Raw genomic sequence first — 20,616 nt, 5'->3', positions numbered from 1 at the left:
AATGTTGTACATAGTTTGAACTTTGCCTGGTTCTTGCGTGAAACTTTCAATTTCTTGTTTTTAATATTGTACCCCCCCAAAAAATAATGAAAAAAAAAATACAAAATAAAAACTAAAATAAGTAAAATAAAAAATATAAAATAAAATAAAAGATAAAATAAAAAATAAGTAAAATAAAAAATATACAATAAAATATAAAATAAAAGATAAAATAAAAAATAAAATAAAAAGTAAAATATATTTTTTATTTTATATTTTTCTTTTATTGTATATGTTTTATTTTATATTTTTCTTTTATTTTATATGTTTTATTTTATTTTATGTTATTTTTTATTTTATTTTTTATTTTACTTTTTATTTTAAAATAAAAAAAAATAAAAAGTAAAATATAAAATAAAATAAAAAATATAATAAAAAAATACAAAATCCAAAAAAAAATAAAGTTAAAAAAATGAAAAAGAATAAAACAATACAAAATAAAACTATGACATTTATTAATACTGTTTTATACGTTTGGTTACGTGAAAAGGGGTCGACTGGGAACTCAGTAAAATAAATAATTGAAAAAGAGATCATGCCTAGAACAGATTGGCTAAAAAAGTAGGGCGATCAGTAAAAATAATTACTTTGAAATGACACACACAATTACTTTTATTATTACTGTTATCGACAAATAAGTCATTGTAAGTTACACATACAATATTTCAGTTTCTAAAAGTTGTGTCTACCAAAAAGTATAGTCTATATTAAGTCCATTCTGCATTGCAACACTAGGGTCCAGGTCTACACCATCCTGTCCTGCCAGTCCAGTGCCCCAGCTGAGGAGTTGACCCAGTGCTTGATGAGGTTCCTCTGCTTCTTGGCTTCCTTGGTCGCAGTGTTGGGGCCTGCAACAACCTGTGTGTCTTCCATATTGAAGCCATCTCTCCAGGCACCAGGCACAAAGTCTTCTTCTGGACCTTCTGGCTAGTCCAGCTGTTGGTTCTGCAGCGTTGGATATCTGACCCTCATCAAGTTGTGAAGGACCAAGCAGGTCTTCACTATCAGCTTCACAGTCTCTGGCTTGTGCTGCATAGTGCCAAGAATCACCTGGAACCTGTTGGCAAGGATCCCAAAGGCGTTCTCCACGACCCTCCTGGCTCTCGACAGTCTGTAGTTGAAAATGCGCTCCTCCTGTGATAGACCACGGAGACTGTAGGGCTTCATCATGTAGGCTCTCAGGGCAAAGGCGTCATCTCCAATGAAGAAGTATGGAACATCTGTAGTGTCTTGTGGGAGAGGTATAGGCTGTGGAAACCCAAGCAGGTCTTCTTCAGCTCCATGTTTCAGCTCACTGGAGTTGTAGATCTGGGCATCGGATGCTGATCCCAGGCCTCCAAGATCTGCCCACAGGAACTTGTAGTCAGAATCCACAAGGGCCAGCAACACGATGGAATAGAACCCCTTGTAGTTGTAATACAAGGAGCCACTCTCTGCAGGACACCTAATGGCCACATGCTTGCCATCTAGTGCTCCCAGGACATGGGGGAAGTTCCACCTCTGATAGAATCTGTCAGCAACTTCCTTCCACTCTTCTGGCGTACTGGGGCAGGTCAGCATCTCATCCAGGTACTCGTCCAGTATGGCATGGCAAACCTCTCTGACCACCAGTGACTGTGTGTTGTGAGGTACTCTCCAGGCAAACTTCTGCGAAGCATAGCTGTCACCAGAGGCAAGGTGTCGCAAAGTCAGGGCCAGCTTCATACCAGGGTCGAGGGCCGGTCTAAAGCGAGTGTCCTTCTTGGTGATCCTGGGACCAACTCTCTGTCTCAGCTCATCAAACATCACTGCTGGCATGCGCAGGAAGTTGTGGAAGGAGGCTTGGTCTTCAGCTCGGAGTTCAGCCATCAGCTTGTCATAAACACCAAACTGTGGTCGCCTTCCTATCCAGGGTCTCACCCAGCTCTTTCTCCCTCTCCTCTTCCTTTTCTTCTTTGACTCTGCCTTGGACATCTTAACCTGGTGCAATGCCAACTGCAGGAGGTTGTTGTGATGCATGAGAGCAGCAACAGCATACTGGTGTTTCTCTTGGTCTGTCATTGTTCTGAAGTCTTCACTCTGTGAAAGTTCCAACAGGACTGTCGGTGGCCTCTGCAAGCCCCTTTAAATATATTTCTGGCAAGTGCCTGCCAAATGCTCCTGAACGCTACCAGTAGGTTACAGGCGCGTTACAAGGATGCTACATGGACGTTACACAGATGCTGGAAAAATTCAGAACGCTGACAGACGTTAGAAAGATGTTGAAAGAGCGTTAAGAACGCTCGGCGAACGCTGACGAACGCTGAAAAACGTTGGCGACACGCTGGACAGACGTTCGATGGACGTTACACAGGCGTTAGGCAAGCGTTACCCAAGCGCTAGGCACGCGCTGGACACTCGACCCTGATGGGCCGGCGTCCGCCTAGCGTCCAGGGAACGTCCTGACTTTCGAGTAACGTTCGAGTAACGCCCGCAAACTTTCGTGTAACGTTCCTCTAACGTGTAAGTAGCGTTTTGATAGAACGTCCTGAATTTTTGTGCACACCCAAAACTATTTTTCACCCTCAGCGTTCGCCGACGTCCCTCGACGTTCCCCAACGTTTGCCGACGCTCGTCTAACTTTCTTGTAACTTTTTTCTAACGTTCTCGACGTTCCTCTGCGTTTCGCAACACGTTACTCGAATGCTGGTGAGAACGTCGTAGTGTGACAGGGCACTTACATTTCCAAAACGAACTGAAAGAGGCCAGCGCCTCGTTCCCATAACTACCTGCGCTCTTAAAGGGCCAGCGCAGAATCTCCCCACCACTACACACAATGGCAAGTGGAAAAAAATAAACCCGTTACATGCGCATGCGTCCTACTTCTTCTATTGTTCTGGTGTCTCCGATGGGACCATCTTACAGCGCACGTAGAGGTGTGGCATGTGTATTGCATCGTTTTCAGCAAGCGTTGCGTTGCCATATGGACCTGATATTTTACTGATCCGTTGCCCATGTGGACGCGATATTTTTTTTACCCGCTAAAAAAAACATCTCGTTGCCGTTGTCATGTGGATGTAGCCTAAAGCGGACTTGAATCCAGACCAGGAATTTAATGTCACAGAGCCCATGCAACTCAGATTAACCACTATGGAATGTCAAAGGTGTCAGAAGGAGAGACTGAGCCTGCAATTCCTGCAATCCCAATCTCAAAGGGGAACATTGCCCCTCCAAACCACCTATCAAAGTTCCACAGCAGACGTGTGAGCTCCCTCCACATCTCCACATCCACTGTGTTATTTAGCTACTGGCAAGTGCCACAACTCCACATAACCACATCTAGCCCTAGTCTACCAAGGACAAATACATCAAGGAGGCCATGAAACAGGGGTACATTCTTGTGGAGAAGGGAGGGGGTGGCCCATTTGATTACCAAGGACTGAATGAGATTACAGTCAAGTATCGTTACTGTCTACCTCAGATCATCAGCACATTAACATGGCACACAGGAACTTAATACAGCTGCAGTAAAGTTCTGGCAGAGCATTATAGTTAATTAGCACACATTTAAGAAGTGCTGTAATTCCTACAATATTCACCTGATTTGGATGTAAATACATTTAAATTAAAGATAGACTGTCTTTCAGATTTTTCAAGTGTAGGTGATAAAAAGAATTTTCCCTGATGTCCAATTATTTTTGTTTAGTGGACCAAAAGCTGCTGAATTCGAATCATAGACTTCCAAGTTCATTAATGTGTTTTAAATAGAATAATTAATGAATTTAGGGCCATGTGGCCCTAAATTCTCCGCTATTTTTTCCTGCTTCAACATGACCCAATTCAAGATACTACATTATGCATCACATGGTGGGCTTTCCCTGTTTGTGCAAGGCATTGTGGAATGCAAATTTGAAACAGGAGAGAAAAATGGAGGACGTGAGTGTGCGAATGAAATGTGAAAGACCGACTACAGTCATGGAAAGCTAGAAGAAAAGGCATTATGTTGTGAAGGAAAGGAAACGCAGGACCAAACTAATAAATATCGGCAGTCAGTGAGCACCTCAGTGTGATCAGCAGTTCGTTTAGCGACAGAATGATGTAACTGTCAGTGCACGGTCAAGGTAAACCTATACATCACTGTGCAGTAATACATCACTGTGGATGCCAGCTGCTGTAAAACCCAAAAGAAGAAGAAGAAGGTAAACCTGCACATACGGTACAAACACAGACTTCCTCTGTCTGCCTGACTGTGTGAAGCGAGCAATTTCATGCATATTATTTGCTGGGGAATACCCTCAAATTAAATAACTTCCCAGTGACAGAATAACCTAATATTTTGTGAGATATTACAGAAATAAACATGTATCACAATGACCAAATTTCAGAGGGAACTAAATTTCACCAATTTTATGAAATTGAAAGGCTGTCTAGCTTTAAAGCTGAATTATACTAAATATATCATGAGCTGGCCTAGTGGTTAGCATGTCCACCTCTTGACTGGGAGATCACAAGTTCTGGTTGGTCATACCAAAGACCATCATAAAAATGGTACCTACTGCCATCTGGCAAGGCACATTGAAATACAAATGCAAGTAGGGAGTCAAACATTCACGATTACCAGAGGACTGGCCCCCCTCTGTAACCCTAGCTACATAATAGGCAAAAGGCCGAGGGCTATAGAAATGGAGATTGGTGCCACCCAATGTGCCTTAAGGGCTTGGTTAGTACTGGGATGGAAGACTGCCTGGGAAGACCAGGTCCTGACATGGGAGGGACTTGACTTTGATATACAAGTCCAATATACTGTGGTTGACAGATAAAATATCAATAACTTTGTGATGTCCAAATATTGATGTACCTGACTCTATGTAGCTATCAATAGCATGCAAGATAAATTTATTACAGTCAGAGAAAATTAAATAAAATAATAAGGAATGTGGAAAAGTGAGGAGTTTGAAGTTCATGAACCTGGATGCCAGCATTCTCTCACTGCCATGAAAAACATTTCGATTACATAAACAAATTCCCTTCAGACCTACTTCATTATAATTTCCTTTCTCTTATTTCCAGAGCATCTAAAGGACAATCTGAAAGTAACATCACTTAAGGACACTGAGCACTTCCACAGCAAGCAGCCCTTGGGTGGTACTGTGTTATGTGCCAACGAGTCAAGCCACATGGCTGTGCCTTGTCGCCCCATGGTGAGGGGAGCAAGGAGTGCACAGGAGATTCTGGCCATGCAGCCCTCAGAAATGGACAAGAAGAGAGAGGCCTTCCTAGAGCACCTGAAACAGAAGTATCCTCAACATGCCTCGGTCATCATGGGCCACCAAGAGAGACTTCGAGAGCAGGTCAGACCTTATACCATATTTATTTCCTAGCGGTTCATTATCATCTCGCAGTAAGATCCTCTGTGGATGATCCCTGCTGGTATTGTAAATGCAAATAAAGAGGGCAAGATTTTCATTTCAGAAATTAAGATAGTTATAGGAACTTCTATATTCATACATGACAGTGACATGGCCAGAAATTCATTTCAGTGGCTGTTAGGAATATGTCAATTGTAATGCCTTCAGTTTCTGTATAGTTAGACTGAGAGTGATATTATTTTCAATACTGATTTAAAGTGATCTGCATATGTATTTTGGGTGGATACTGGACAGTAGTAAATGTGGTGATTTTCAGAATTTGTCATTTAATTCATCTCATCTCATCTCATTATCTGTAGCCGCTTTATCCTTCTACAGGGTCGCAGGCAAGCTGGAGCCTATCCCAGCTGACTACGGGCGAAAGGCGGGGTACACCCTGGACAAGTCGCCAGGTCATCACAGGGCTGACACATAGACACAGACAACCATTCACACTCACACCTACGGTCAATTTAGAGTCACCAGTTAACCTAACCTGCATGTCTTTGGACTGTGGGGGAAACCGGAGCACCCGGAGGAAACCCACGCGGACACGGGGAGAACATGCAAACTCCACACAGAAAGGCCCTCGCCAGCCCCGGGGCTCGAACCCAGGACCTTCTTGCTGTGAGGCGACAGCGCTAACCACTACACCACCATGCCGCCCTTGTCATTTAATTATTTAAGGCAAAATCTTTAAAAGGCACAGGTATCAGGTATGCATGCAACAGATGGATATAAAAGCAGGAGAGAGTGTATTGCAGCAAAGCTGGCAGACAAATCCAAATCAGTAATCAAAAGCAGAGTCAGTAAACAGGCAATGGTCAGGCGAGGCACAAACAGGATATCAAAGGCAAATATTATGAGCAGTAAACAAAGTACAAACTGGGTCAACAAACAAATAAATGGCACAGAATAACAAGGCTTGGTAAAGTCAGGCACAGGAACACTGAGTGTTTACTTCACATTGAGTGCATGTATCAAGAGTCCTTTTACCTGATGAAGCTGTTATACGGAACAGGTGTTTGAGATTATCAGGACTCTGGAGACTGAGAACAGTGAGGTGCAGGTTGGTTTCTGTAGTCTGCAGTGATCATATTTGGAGGCTGCTGTGAACTCTGGGAGGTGGAGTCTTGGGTGTGAGCAGGTGCAGATGTGACAACAGGAAATAAAATAATTTTATGACAGTTCCTCTGAAAATTATTAAAAGAATGTACGAATAATAGAGGACAAATACATGGATATGGCCAAAAATATGTGACACCTGACCATCACACCCATATATTGTATGCTTATTCTAAAACAATGGGCATTTAAACAGAGCTGGTGGTCCCCTTTGCAGCTATAACATCCTCCACTCTTCTGAAAAGGCTTTCCACTAGATTTTGGAACATGGATGTGGGGATTTGTGTTCATTCAGTGAACAAGAGCATTAGTTGGTTTTCCATTTCAGCCCAGAGGTGCTCAGTGAGGTTGAGGTCAGGTTTCTGTGCAGGCCACTTGAGTTCTTCCATGCCAACCTGGGCAACCATGTCTTCATCAGCCTTGTGTTGTGCACAGGGGCATTGTTATGGTGGAAGATGGTTGGGCTAGGCCCTTTAGTTTCAGTGAAGAGAAATTGTAATGCTATAGCATACAAAAACATCCTTTGTGTACTTCCAACTTTGTGGCAAATTTTTGGGTAAGAACCACCTATGGGCGGTCAGGTGAGTTCATATTTTTGGTCGCATCTTATAAAACAAGATAGTATATGCAGTAGACCTCCTGTACAATCCCTGATGCATTGTGTCGCTAACTGGCTTTCAAACAGAAACAGTAAAAAGGCATGTTCCTGACTGGTTAATCCTGTTTCTCAACATAGCAATTGGTAGGAAATCAAATGTAAATAAACTAAGGGATACATTCGTTCAGCGTTTGGGGCAGTTAAATACAGAGGAATCATAATGACTTTGTTGAAGTTTCATGTATATGATTGTAATAATTGCTCCACAATTTGAATGCTACAACCCCAATTTCAAAAAAGTTGGGACACTGTGTAAAACATAAATAAAAACAGAACATGAAGATTTGCAAATCATGTAAACCCTATATTTAATTGAATATAGAACAAAGACAACATATCAAATACTGAAACTGAGAAATGTTATTGTTTTTTGAAAAATATGTGCTCATTTTGAATTTGATGTCAGTAACGCATTTCAGTAAACTTAGGACGGGGCAATGAAAGACTGAAAAAGTTGTGTAATGTGAAAAAACCCTACTTTGGTTAATTGGCAACAGGTCAGTAACATGATTGGGTATAAAAAGAGCATTCCAGAGAGGTGGAGTCTCTCAGAAGTAAAGATGAGGAGGGGTTCACTGCTCTGTGAAAGACTGCGTGGGCAAACAGTGCAACAATTTAAGAATAACGTTCCTCAGTGTAAAATTGCAAAGAATTTGGGGATCACATCAGCCATGGTACATAACATCATTAAAAAATTCAGAGAATCTGGAGAAATCTCTGTATGCAAGAGACAAGGCTGAAAACTCAGATTCGATGCCTGTGATCTTCAGGCCCACACATAGTGACACTTGTCTGTAGTGGAAATCACTATATGGGCTCAGGAACACTTCAAAAAACCATCATCTGTGAAAACAGTTCATTACTGCATCCACAAATGTAAGTTAAAACCAGATATAAACAACATTCAGAAAACACCACCACCTTCTCTGGGCCTGAGCTCTTTCATGATGGACTGAGGCGAAGTGGAAAATTGTTCTGAGGTCTGACAAATCAAAAGTAGAAATTATTTTTCAGAAATCATGGACACCATGTCCCCCAGGCTAAAGAGGAGAAGAACCATCTGGCTTGTGATTGTGATCATCAGTGCACAGTTCCAAAGCTAGTATCTGTGATGGTATGAGGGTGCATTAGTGCACATCATAAGTAGCTTGTACATCTGGGAAGCCATAATTAATGCTGAATGATATATACACATTTCAAAACAATATGCTGCCATCCAGACAAAATCTTTTTTAGGGAAGACCTTCCTTCTTTCAGCAAGACAATGCCAAACTGCTTTCTGCACATATTAAAGCTGCATGGCTCCGTAGTAAAAGAGTCTGGGTGCTAAATTGGCCTGCCTGCAGTCCAGACCTGTTTCCCATTTAAAACATTTGGTGCATTATGAAGCGCAAAATACAACAAAGGAGACCCCAAACTGTTGAGCAACTGAAATTGTATATCAGGTAAGAATGGGACATTTCTCTTTCAAAACTACAGCAATTGGTCTCCTCAGTTCCCCAACGTTTACAGAGTGTTGTTAAAAGTAGATGTGATGCAACACAGTGGTCTACGCTTGGTTTGAGGCCTAAGTTTCACCTGTGAAGACTGCATTTGTCGTTAAAAAGGATAAACCAGCATGAAGACCAGAGAGCTGTCTATGGGAGAAAAGCAAGCCATTTGAAGCTGACAAAAGAGGGAATATAAATCAGAACCACTCCACAAGCACTGGGCATAGCCAATACAACAAGTTGGTCCTGTAAAAGAATGAAACCACTGGTGTACTAACAACTAGACATGGAACAGGTGGGCCAAGAAAAACAGCAGCTGATGACAAAATTTCACCCAAAAACAACAATCAGAGACCAACAACCAACACATCACTAACCAACACATATCACAAATAAGGAAGATTTCAAGAGCAGAAATATAGAGGCCATACCACAAGATGCAAACCACTCATCAGCAGTAAGAATCAGAAGGCCAGACTGGAATTCACATAGAAATATAGAGATAAGCCACAAAAAATGTTGTGGAACCAGGATTAACTGATATCAAAGACTCAAAAGAAAGAAAAGATCTGCTCATGATCCAAAACATACAAGCCCCTCAGTCAAGTCCGGTGCAGGTGGTGTCATGGCTTGATTTTGCATGGCTGCTTCTGGAACAGGCTCACTAATCTTTATTGATGAAGTAACTCATGATGGTAGCAGCAGAATGAATTCAAAAGTCTACAAAAACATTCTGTTTCCAATTTACAGAGAAATGCATGCAAACTAATTACAACCCTGATTCCAAAAAAGTTGGGACAAAGTACAAATTGTAAATAAAAACAGAATGCAATAATTTACAAATCTCAAAAACTGATATTGTATTCACAATAGAACATAGACAACATATCAAATGTCGAAAGTGAGACATTTTGAAATTTCATGCCAAATATTGGCTCATTTGAAATTTCATGACAGCAACACATCTCAAAAAAGTTGGGATACGAGCAATAAGAGGCTGGAAAAGTTAAAGGTACAAAAAAGGAACAGCTGGAGGACCAAATTGCAACTCATTAGGTCAATTGGCAATAGGTCATTAACATGACTGGGTATAAAAAGAGCATCTTGGAGTGGCAGCGGCTCTCAGACCCCATTTACACGTAGCCGGGTATCTATAAAAACGGATATTTATTTATGCGGTTGCACCCATCATTTACACGTAAATGGAGGTTTCAGTCACTGAAAACAGCTGCTTTCGAAAACTCCGGGCAAAGTGGAGATTTGTGAAAACTCCGTTTTCATGCCTGCGTGTAAATCGTGGAAAACGGAGTTTTCTCCGTGTTATGGGGAAAACAGAGTTTTAGCATTGTGATCTGATGGTCCCTCCTCCTTGGCTTTCAGATCTCTGGTTGGCTTTCTATTTGTTTGACATGTTTTTGACAGCCTTCCCTGGCTGTTTTTGACCATTGTGTAAACGGAATTATTTTCTAGTACGGGGAGGAGAAGATACCCGTTTTCATAAATACCCGGCTACGTGTAAACGAAGTATCAGAAGTAAAGATGGGAAGAGGATCACCAATCCCCCTAATTCTGCGCCGACAAATAGTGGAGCAATATCAGAAACGAGTTCGACAGTGTAAAATTGCAAAGAGTTTGAACATATCATCATCTACAGTGCATAATATCATCAAAAGATTCAGAGAATCTGGAAGAATCTCTGTGCATAAGGGTCAAGGCCGGAAAACCATACTGGGTGCCCGTGATCTTCAGGCCCTTAGACGGCACTGCATCACATACAGGCATGCTTCTGTATTGGAAATCACAAAATGGGCTCAGGAATATTTCCAGAGAACATTATCTGTGAACACAATTCACTGTGCCATCCGCCGTTGCCAGCTAAAACTCTATAGTTCAAAGAAGAAGCCATATCTAAACATGATCCAGAAGCGCAGACGTCTTCTCTGGGCCAAGGCTCATTTAAAATGGACTGTGGCAAAGTGGAAAACTGTTCTGTGGTCAGACGAATCAAAATTTGAAGTTCTTTATAGAAATCAGGGACACCGTGTCATTCGGACTAAAGAGGAGAAGGAAGACCCAAGTTGTTATCAGCGCTCAGTTCAGAAGCCTGCATCTCTGATGGTATGGGGTTGGCATTAGTTCATGTGGCATGGGCAGCTTACACATCTGGAAAGACACCATCAATGCTGAAAGGTATATCCAGGTTCTAGAGCAACATATGCTCCCATCCACACGATGTCTCTTTCAGGGAAGACCTTGCATTTGAGCAATTCCAGCGTTATGGACGTGACACTTGAACTCAAAATGGCAACAAATGACCCAGTGCATGTTTTATTGTCTCCCAGTATTTAAACAGGTGTTGCATATTTTAAGGCTGTACCATACTGGAGAAGTGATAGAACAAGAACAATTCCCATAGTACATCTAGGGCATGCCAGAAAATGCCAATAAAAGATGCGTTATGGATGTGACAGAAAAAGTATCACTTTTCTTGGGTGACTGTACATTTTTATCAAACTCTGTGAAATTGTAAACCTAATGTCGAAATGGAGATATCCATTTGATAGAGGGGTCCAAGGTGAATATTAAAAAATCTTTGTTTAAAATATTTTGTATTTCATGCAGAGTTTCGGAAGGAAAAGTCAGCGTTATGGATGTGACGCGTCTGAAATAGACATGGCATATGTTTAGAAAATCAGCAATTTAACCACCATAACCCTTCGAAAAACTCTCTAAATATCAGCTAAAACTATCAAAGTTCTTAAATAATATTTAGGATGGCTATTGTTTTGCTGTTTTGTGGATTTTAGCATACATTTCTGTGGCTTGTGGCAATAATATAGAATTGTACATGATCAAAGTTGATTTTAGCTTGGGTTTTACATTATAAGAAAGAAAGACTGACAGTGACATATTAGGTTGGTTACAAATTGGTTCAACTTATTCACATCTGTAAAATACAGGCCTAGGTGATATCTCTGGGAGTGGTTTTGATGTATTACATGTTGCTTTATTTTTGCATGGTGAGGTTGACATTTACATGGAATTGCCCATTTTCCAACATGACAATGCCAAACCACATACTGCATCAATTACAGCATCATGGCTACGTAGAAGAAGGGTCTGGGTACTGAACTGGCCAGCCTGCAGTCCAGATCTTTCACCCATAGAAAACATTTGGCGCATCATAAAACAGAAGATACGACAAAAAAGACCTAAGACAGTTGAGCAACTAGAATCCTACATTAGACAAGAATGGGTTAACATTCCTATCCCTAAACTTGAGCAACTTGTCTCCTCAGTCCCCAGACGTTTACAGACTGTTGTAAAGAGAAAAGGGGATGTCTCACAGTGGTAAACATGGCCTTGTCCCAACTTTTTTGAGATGTGTTGTTGTCATGAAATTTAAAATCACCTAATTTTTCTCTTTAAATGATACATTTTCTCAGTTTAAACATTTGATATGTCATCTACAGTGGTGCTTGAAAGTTTGTGAACCCTTTAGAATTTTCTATATTTCTGCATAAATATGACTTAAAACATCGTCAGATTTTCACACAAGTCCTAAAGGTAGATCAAGAGAACCCAGTTAAACAAATGCGACAAAAATATTATACTTGGTCATTTATTTATTGAGAAAAATAATCCAATATTACATATCTGTGAGTGGCAAAAGTATGTGAACCTCTAGGATTAGCAGTTAATTTGAAGGTGAAATTAGAGTCAGGTGTTTTCAATCAATGGGATGACAATCAGGTGTGAGTGGGCACCCTGTTTTATTTAAAGAACAGGGATCTATCAAAGTCTGATCTTCACAACACATGTTTGTGGAAGTGTATCATGGCATGAACAAAGGAGATTTCTGAGGACCTCAGAAAAAGCGTTGTTGATGCTCATCAGGCTGGAAAAGGTTACAAAACCATCTCTAAAGAGTTTGGACTCCACCAATCCACAGTCAGACAGATTGTGTACAAATGGAGGAAATTCAAGACCATTGTTACCCTCCCCAGGAGTGGTCGACCAACAAAGATCACTCCAAGAGCAAGGTGTGTAATAGTCGGTGAGGTCACAAAGGACCCCAAGGTAACTTCTAAACAACTGAAGGCCTCTCTCACATCGGCTAATGTTAAATGTTCATGAGTCCACCATCAGGAGAACACTGAACAACAATTGTGTGCATAGCAGGGTTGCAAAGGGAAAGCCACTGCTCTCCAAAAAGAACATTGCTGCTTGTCTGCAGTTTGCTAAAGCTCACATGGAAAAGCCAGAAGGCTATTGAAAAAATGTTTTGTGGACGGATGAGACTAAAATAGAACTTTTTGGTTTAAATGAGAAGCGTTATGTTTGGAGAAAGGAAAACACTGCATTCCAGCATAAGAACCTTATCCCATCTGTGAAACATGGTGGTGGTAGTATCATGGTTTGGGCCTGTTTTGCTGCATCTGGGCCAGGACGGCTTGCCATCATTGATGGAACAATGAATTCTGAATTATACCAGCGAATTCTAAAGGAAAATGTCAGGACATCTGTCCATGAACTGAATCTCAAGAGAAGGTGGGTCATGTAGCAAGACAATGACCCTAAGCACACAAGTCGTTCTATCAAAGAATGGTTAAAGAAGAATAAAGTTAATGTTTTGGAATGGCCAAGTCAAAGTCTTGACCTTAATCCAATCGAAATGTTGTGGAAGGACCTGAAGCGAGCAGTTCATGTGAGGAAACCCACCAACATCCCAGAGCTGAAGCTGTTCTGTACGGAGGAATGGGCTAAAATTCCTCCAAGCCGGTGTCCAGGGCTGATCAACAGTTACTGGAAACGTTTAGTTGCAGTTATTGCTGCACAAGCGGGTCACACCAGATACTGAAAGCAAAGGTTCACATACTTTTGCCACTCACAGATATGTAATATTTGGATCATTTTCCTCAATAAATAAATGACCAAGTATAATATTTTTGTCTCATTTGTTTAACTGGGTTCTCTTTATATACTTTTAGGACTTGTGTGAAAATCTGATGATGTTTAAGGTCATATTTATGCAGAAATATAGAAAATTCTAAAGGGTTCACAAACTTTCAAGCACCACTGTATGTTCTATTCTGAATAAAATATGGAATTTTGAAACTTCCACATCATTGCATTCCGTTTTTATTTACAATTTGTACTTTGTCCCAACTTTTTTGGAATCGGGGCTATAGGACAAACATCATCATACAGCCAGGTAATGACCCAAAACACACTTCCAACACAACAAAGGACTTCATCCTTTGGTAATTGTCTTAATAATGACAAAGATTAATATAATATGGATGTGGTAGTTAATAGTTTCAACCATTACTTTGTAAATGTAGGACCAGTCTTAGCAGAACAAGTCCCGGATCCAGGAACATCTGTTGAAAATCTGGGCAATTTGATAGATAATAATCCTTTTTCAATGTTCCTCACAGCAGTGGAAGAAAAAGAAATTGTTGAGAATATTGTTGGGAAATGTATGAACAAAAAAATCTACCAACTGTGATGACATTGACATGATGATATTGAAAAATGTTATTGATGGAATATCCAAACCATTCACATATATGTAATTTGTCATTTCTAACTGGTACATTTCCAAACAGAATGAAAACAGCAAAAGTCATTCCTCTGTACAAATCTGGGAGCAAACACCACTTCACAAACTACAGACCTGTCTCACTACTTCCGCAATTCTCCAAAATTCTCGAAAAACTTTTCAATAACCGATTGGATAAATTCACTGACAAACAAACTACTTAGTGACAGTCAGTATGGATTTAGAGCATATAGATCAACATCACTGGCTTTAATAGAATTAGTTGAAGAAATCATCAATTCCATAGAGCAGAAAAAACATGCAGTTGGAATATTTATTGATTTGAAGAAAGCATTTGATACAATAAATCATGACATATTAATAAAAAAAACTGGAACGATATGGTATCAGGGGTATAGTTTTAAACTGGGTTAAAAGCTAATTAAGTAACAGGAGACAGTTTGTGAAGCTGGGAGATTGTTCTTCCTCATGTTTGGACATAACTTGTGGTGTTGTTCTTCCTCATGTTTGGACATAACTTGTGGTGTTCCCCAGGGGTCAGTGTTAGGACCAAAGTTTTTTTATACTATATATCAATGACCTATGTAGTGTATCTAAAGTAATGAAGCTTGTCTTACAAGTATCCTCTTTTCTGGTGATAATTTAATGGAACTATTGCAGGAGATCACAACAGAAATAAGTAAATTAATAATATGGTTAAACAGTAACAAATTATCATTAAACTTGAACAAATCCAAATTAATATTATTTGGTAACAACAAAACAAACACACAAATATTCAAATAGATGGGGTTATTATAGAAAGAGTTAAGGAAATCAAATTTCTTGGAACAACTATTGATGAAAAACTCAGCTGGAAACCACATATAAAAAACATACAATCCAAAGTATCAAGAAGTATTACAATATTAAACAAAGTCAAACAGTTTCTAGATCACAATTCACTCTGGATTCTTTACTGTTCCCTGGTTTCACCTTATGTAAGTTAATGTGCAGAGGTATGGGGCAATAATTACAAAAATACAATACATTCATTATTCATTCATTCTCCAAAAAAGAGCAATAAGGATTATACACAAGGCTGGTTATCGGGATCATACAAATACATTATTCTTACGGTCAGAAATACTGAAATTTGCAGATCTGGTGGACTATCAAACGGCACAAATATTATTCAAAGCAAACAATAATCAACTACCATATAATATTCAAAAACTGTTCATTGAAAGAGAAGGTAGTTATAATTTAAGGGGTTTATTTAAATTTAAAAATTATAGGGTGCGCACAACCAAGAAAAGTTTTTGTATTTCTGTTTGTGGGCTGAAGCTGTGGAACAGTTTAAATGAGGAGCTAAAGGGATGTCCAGACATGAAGCGATTTAAAAAGATGTACAAAAATTTGATTTTCACAAGGTATAAGGATGAAGGGGATTAATCATAACTGGCTGTTTACTGTGTATTTTTTATTTTTTTTGAGTCATCGTCTATTTGTTTTGTTTTTATCTTGTTCTTCTCCATTGTGAGCGTGGTATTAGTAGTAAACTTGTGTAGACATATGGATATACATATATAATTAATTATATGATATACAGTAGTCATAGAGAATTGATATCCGAATAGTTGTAGTAATAAGTAATACACACACACACACACATATATATATCAATTTATATTGACTAAAGAAGAGGGGTGGGATTAAATAAGTTTTTACTTCAGCCCACTCCTTTTCGGACATGTAAACTCAAAACTGCTTAGTGTGTCCTTGTTTGTATTTTTGTTTTGTTTTGATATATTATTATTACCTATATTATTTATGGTTTATTTTCTAATTAAGTGGCTTTTTACGTGTTCTTGTGGCTAATGCTGTTTTGCTTTTCTTGTTTTCTGCTTATTTATTCATTGTTTGTTTACATGTTCGAAATAAACTATCAGCATCATAATGGAAGGTTTGCGACTGATCAAGTCAAAAGCCAGATCTTAACTCAATTTAGCATGCATTTCACCTCCTGAAGAGGAGAAATCCCCTAAAACAAAGAACAGTTGAAAGAAGCTGCATTTCAAACCTGGAAAAACACCACAAAGGAAGAATGCAATTTGGTGACATCAGTGGGTCACCAGCTTAATTCAGTTATTGCAACCAAGGGATAGGCAACAAAACATTAAGTGTTATTTACTTAAAGACTCTCTGTTCCAATACTTTTTTTTACCTAAATATCAGGTGGTCTGCACCAAAGGTGACATGTTCTAAGTTGTTTAACACATCTAGATGAAAATATCAGGAAATGAAAGCTGAAATTCTGATCTATTGTCTCATTCATCTTTTGATCTCAAACCCAAATGTCTTCAGTGAATTGGCCTTGTATCATACATGCATGAGGGTTTGTGGGACAGCTAGTGGTGAGAAGCTCAACTGTTGAGTAATTTATGCAATTACTCATTTCTGCAATTACTGAATTTATTACTACTAGCTGGTTATGCTAATGCATGTTGCTGCTAGTTTTGAGAATTTCAGAACTATGAACTCAGCTCTGGTACTGCAACGCGAGACCATTCAGTGCTTTAAAAGGTCAATAGTAGTATTTTATAAACAATCCGAAATTTGACTGGGAGCCAATGCAGTGTGAATATGACGGGGGATGATGTGGTCATATTTTCTAGTTCTAGTAAGGACTCTTGCTGCTGCATTTTGAACTAACTGGAGCTTGTTTATGCACTTATTGGAACATCCAGACAGTAAAGCATTACAATAATCCAACCGGAAAAGCATGAACTAGTTTTTCTGCATTGTGTAGTGACATTAAATTTCTCATCTTCGCAATATTTCCGAGATGAAAGAAAGATATCCGGGTAATGTTATCGATATAAGTTTCAAACGAAAGACTAGGGTCAATAATCATCCCGAGGTCTTTTACTGCTACACGTGAAGAAATAGAAAGGCAATCCAGAGTTACTGTGTAATTAGATAACCTGCTTCCAGCTGCATGTGATCCTAGTACAAGAACTTCTGTCTTGTCAGAGTTAAGCAGAAGGAAGTTCATAAGCATCCAGTGTCTAATGTCCTTCACACATTCCTCAATTCTATTAAGCTGGTGTCTCTCATCTGGTTTTGCAGAAACATACTGTGTGTCATCAGCATAACAGTGGAAACTAATACTGTGCTTACGCATAATATCACCCAGAGGTAACATATATAAAGAAAAAAGCAGTGGGCCTAAGACAGAACCTTGTGGAACACCAAACTTTACCTCAGTATGTCTAGAAAAATCACCATTTACATCAACATACTGATAGCGATCGGTTAAATAAGAGCTAAGCCAGGAGAGGGCCGTTCCCTTAACTCCCACAACATTTTCTAGTCTATCCAAAAGAATGGAATGATCAGTGGTATCAAATGCTGCACTAAGATCAAGCAAAACAAGCAGCAAGACACAGCCCTGATCAGACACCAACAGTAGGTCATTTACTACTTTAACCAGTGCTGTCTCTGTGCTGTGATGAGGTCAAAATCCTGACTGATACAGTTCAGGGATGTTATTCCTATGTAAATATGAGCATAACTGTTGTGCCACAGCTTTCTCTAGGATCTTGGACATAAAGGAGAAGTTTGATATTGGCCGATAATTGGACAGCTGACAGGGATCAAGGTCAGGTTTTTTAATCAGGGGGTTGATAACTGCAAGTTTAAAGGGTTTGGGTACATAGCCAATCCTAAGAGAAGAATTTATTGTTTTTAGAAGTGATTCAATTACTTCAGGTATTATCTGCTTGAATAGACACGTAGGTAATAGATCTAATACACAAGTTGAGGATTTTGATGCAGAGATTAATGAAAATAGTTATAATAAACTAATAAATATTGATGGTCAGCAAGCACATCGGTGTGATCAGCTGTTCATTAGCGACAGAATGATGTAACTGTCAGTGCACAGTCAAAGTAAACCTGTAGATGGCAGTAATACAACGCTGTGGATGCCAGCTTCTGTAAAACCCAAAAAAAGAAGGTAAACCTGCGCATGCGCACTTCCTCTGTCTGCTTGACTGCGTGAAGCAAGCAATTTCATGCATATTCTATGCTAGGGAATCCCCTCAAATAAAATAACTTACCAGCCACAGAATGGCCTGATATTTTGTGAGATATTACAGAAATAAACACATCACAATGACCAAATTTCAGAGGGAATTAAATTTCACCGATTTTATGAAATTGAATGGCAGTCTAGCTTTAATCATCAAGAAGCATGACTACCTCTATAAAAGAGGAACATTTGGCAGTTTGGGGCTTTGTAGCGTGCCGGCATGTGTCTACACCATGCCAAGAAGGAAGTACCATGACCTCAAAGAAGCAATTGTTGCTCTTTATCAGTCTCAGAGGGTTATGAGACAATCTCAAAACAATTTGAAATTCAGCATCCCACAGTGTTCTTGTTTACAAATGGCAAAAGGCCTTCAAGACAGCTGCCAGTTTTCCCAGGAGTGGGCATCTGAGTAAATTCAATCCAAGGTCAGATTGTTTAATCCTCAGCGATATAAAGGAAATACCTAAGAGTTACACCGTGTGACCTACAGGCCTCTCTAAGCACATTAAATGTTTGTGTTCATGCAAGAACAATCAGGCCTCTGTAAGCACATTAAATGCTAATGTTCAGGACAGCACAATCAGAAAAATACTGAAATATGGCTTTCATAGCAGGGTGAAAAGGGAAGAAGCCCCTTCTCTAGAAAAAGAATATGGAGCATGACTTAGGTTTGCAGCCCTGTGATGACCTGGCGACTTGTCCAGGGTGTACCCCGCCTTTCGCCCGTAGTCAGCTGGGATAGGCTCCAGCTTGCCTGCGACCCTGTAGAACAGGATAAAGTGGCTAGAGATAGTGAGACGAGACGAGACGAGACTTAGGTTTGCAAAATTGCATATGAACAAATCACAAAAGTTCTGGAACAATATCTTTTGGACTGATGAGACCAAGGTAGAGAGATTTAGTCATCATGCACAGTACCATGTTTAGCAAAAAGTAAACATGGCTTAATACCACAAACACCTCATACCAAGCATGGTGGTGGAGGGTGATGAATGCCCTTATACATAAATTAACTGAAACACTGTTATAGAGTGGCCCAAAATGTCTCTAAAAAGATGTGAGACAAATTCCTACAGAAAATGTTTACTCCAAGTTATTGTTTCTAAAGGTGGTTCTACATGTTACTGAATTAGAGGGTATATGGATTTTGTCCCACCTGGACAAAATACTGGAGAAAGACTGGCGACCAAAGAAGGAGAGAAAGACCTGTACAGACTAGCTAGGCAGAGAAACAGGGAAGCGAGGGATGTACAGCAGGTAAGAGTGATGAAAGATGGAAATGGAAATGTGCTAACAAACAAAGAGAGTGTATTAAGAAGGTGGAAAGAGTACTTTGAGGATTTATTAAATGAGGAGGATCCAAGAGAGAAAAGGTCAGACTCATTGGAGACAGACAGGAAGCAGAGTTGGTTAGTAAGGATGAGGTGAGGGCAGCCATGAAAAGAATGAAGACTGGGAAAGCAGTCGGACCAGATGGTATCCCGATTGAGGCTTGGAGATGTTTGGGTGAGACGGCTGTGGAGTTCCTAACGAGATTGTTTAATAAGATCCTAGAGAATGAGAAAATGCCAAATGAATGGAGCAAGAGTGTGCTAGTCCCAATATACAAGAATAAGGGAGATGTACAGAGCTGCAGTAATTACAGAGGAATAAAACTGATGAGCCACACCATGAAGCTATGGGAAAGGGAGGCGAGATTGAGAAGAGAGGTAGCAATCTGTGAACAGCAGTATGGGTTTATGCCAAGGAAGAGCATGTCGGATGCAATTTTTGCTTTAAGAATGTTAATGGAGAAGTACAGAGAAGGCCAGAGAAAGCTACATCGTGTGTTTGTAGACCTGGAGAAGGCATACGATAGAGTGCTGAGAGATGAGTTATGGTATTGTATGAGAAAGAGTGGAGTGAATGAGAAGTATATTAGAGTGGTGCAAGACATGTATGAGAACAGTGAAACAGCAGTGAGGTGTGCAGTTGGAACAACTGAATGATTCAAGGTGAAGGTGGGACTCCATCAAGGATCTGCTTTGAGTCCTTTCTTGTTTGCCATAGTGATGGATAGCTTGACAGATGAAGTGAGGCAAGAGTCACCATGGAACATGATGTTTGTGGATGATATTGTGATGTGTTGAAAGTAGAAAGGAGGTTGAGTTGGGTTTGGAGAGATGGAGGTATGCATTGGAACAAAGAGGAATGAAGGTGAGCAGTAGCAAAACAGAATACATGTGCATCAATGAGAATGGGGATGAGAGTGTAGTGAAGATGCAAAGAGTAGATGTAAAGAAAGTTGGTGAATTCAA

The 20,616-nt window shown here is 39.8% G+C and overlaps 1 protein-coding gene across 11 annotated transcripts in view; it reads left to right on the top strand.

Annotated features, from left to right (window-relative positions):
- The window catches only part of si:ch211-285f17.1 (sickle tail protein homolog), a 422,785-nt gene that overhangs the window by 86,086 nt on the left and 316,083 nt on the right, over positions 1–20,616 (top strand). For all 11 annotated transcript variants that reach the window (XM_060921371.1, XM_060921379.1, XM_060921372.1 and 8 more), the window contains exon 2: positions 5,068–5,348. In XM_060921371.1, the coding sequence (XP_060777354.1) occupies positions 5,068–5,348 (281 nt within the window). The remainder of the gene's footprint in view (positions 1–5,067; positions 5,349–20,616) is intronic.

This window comes from Neoarius graeffei, chromosome 5 (genome assembly GCF_027579695.1).
Source record: "Neoarius graeffei isolate fNeoGra1 chromosome 5, fNeoGra1.pri, whole genome shotgun sequence".
Taxonomy (NCBI): Eukaryota; Metazoa; Chordata; class Actinopteri; order Siluriformes; family Ariidae; genus Neoarius; species Neoarius graeffei.
This window is presented reverse-complemented; position numbering and strand designations above follow the sequence as displayed.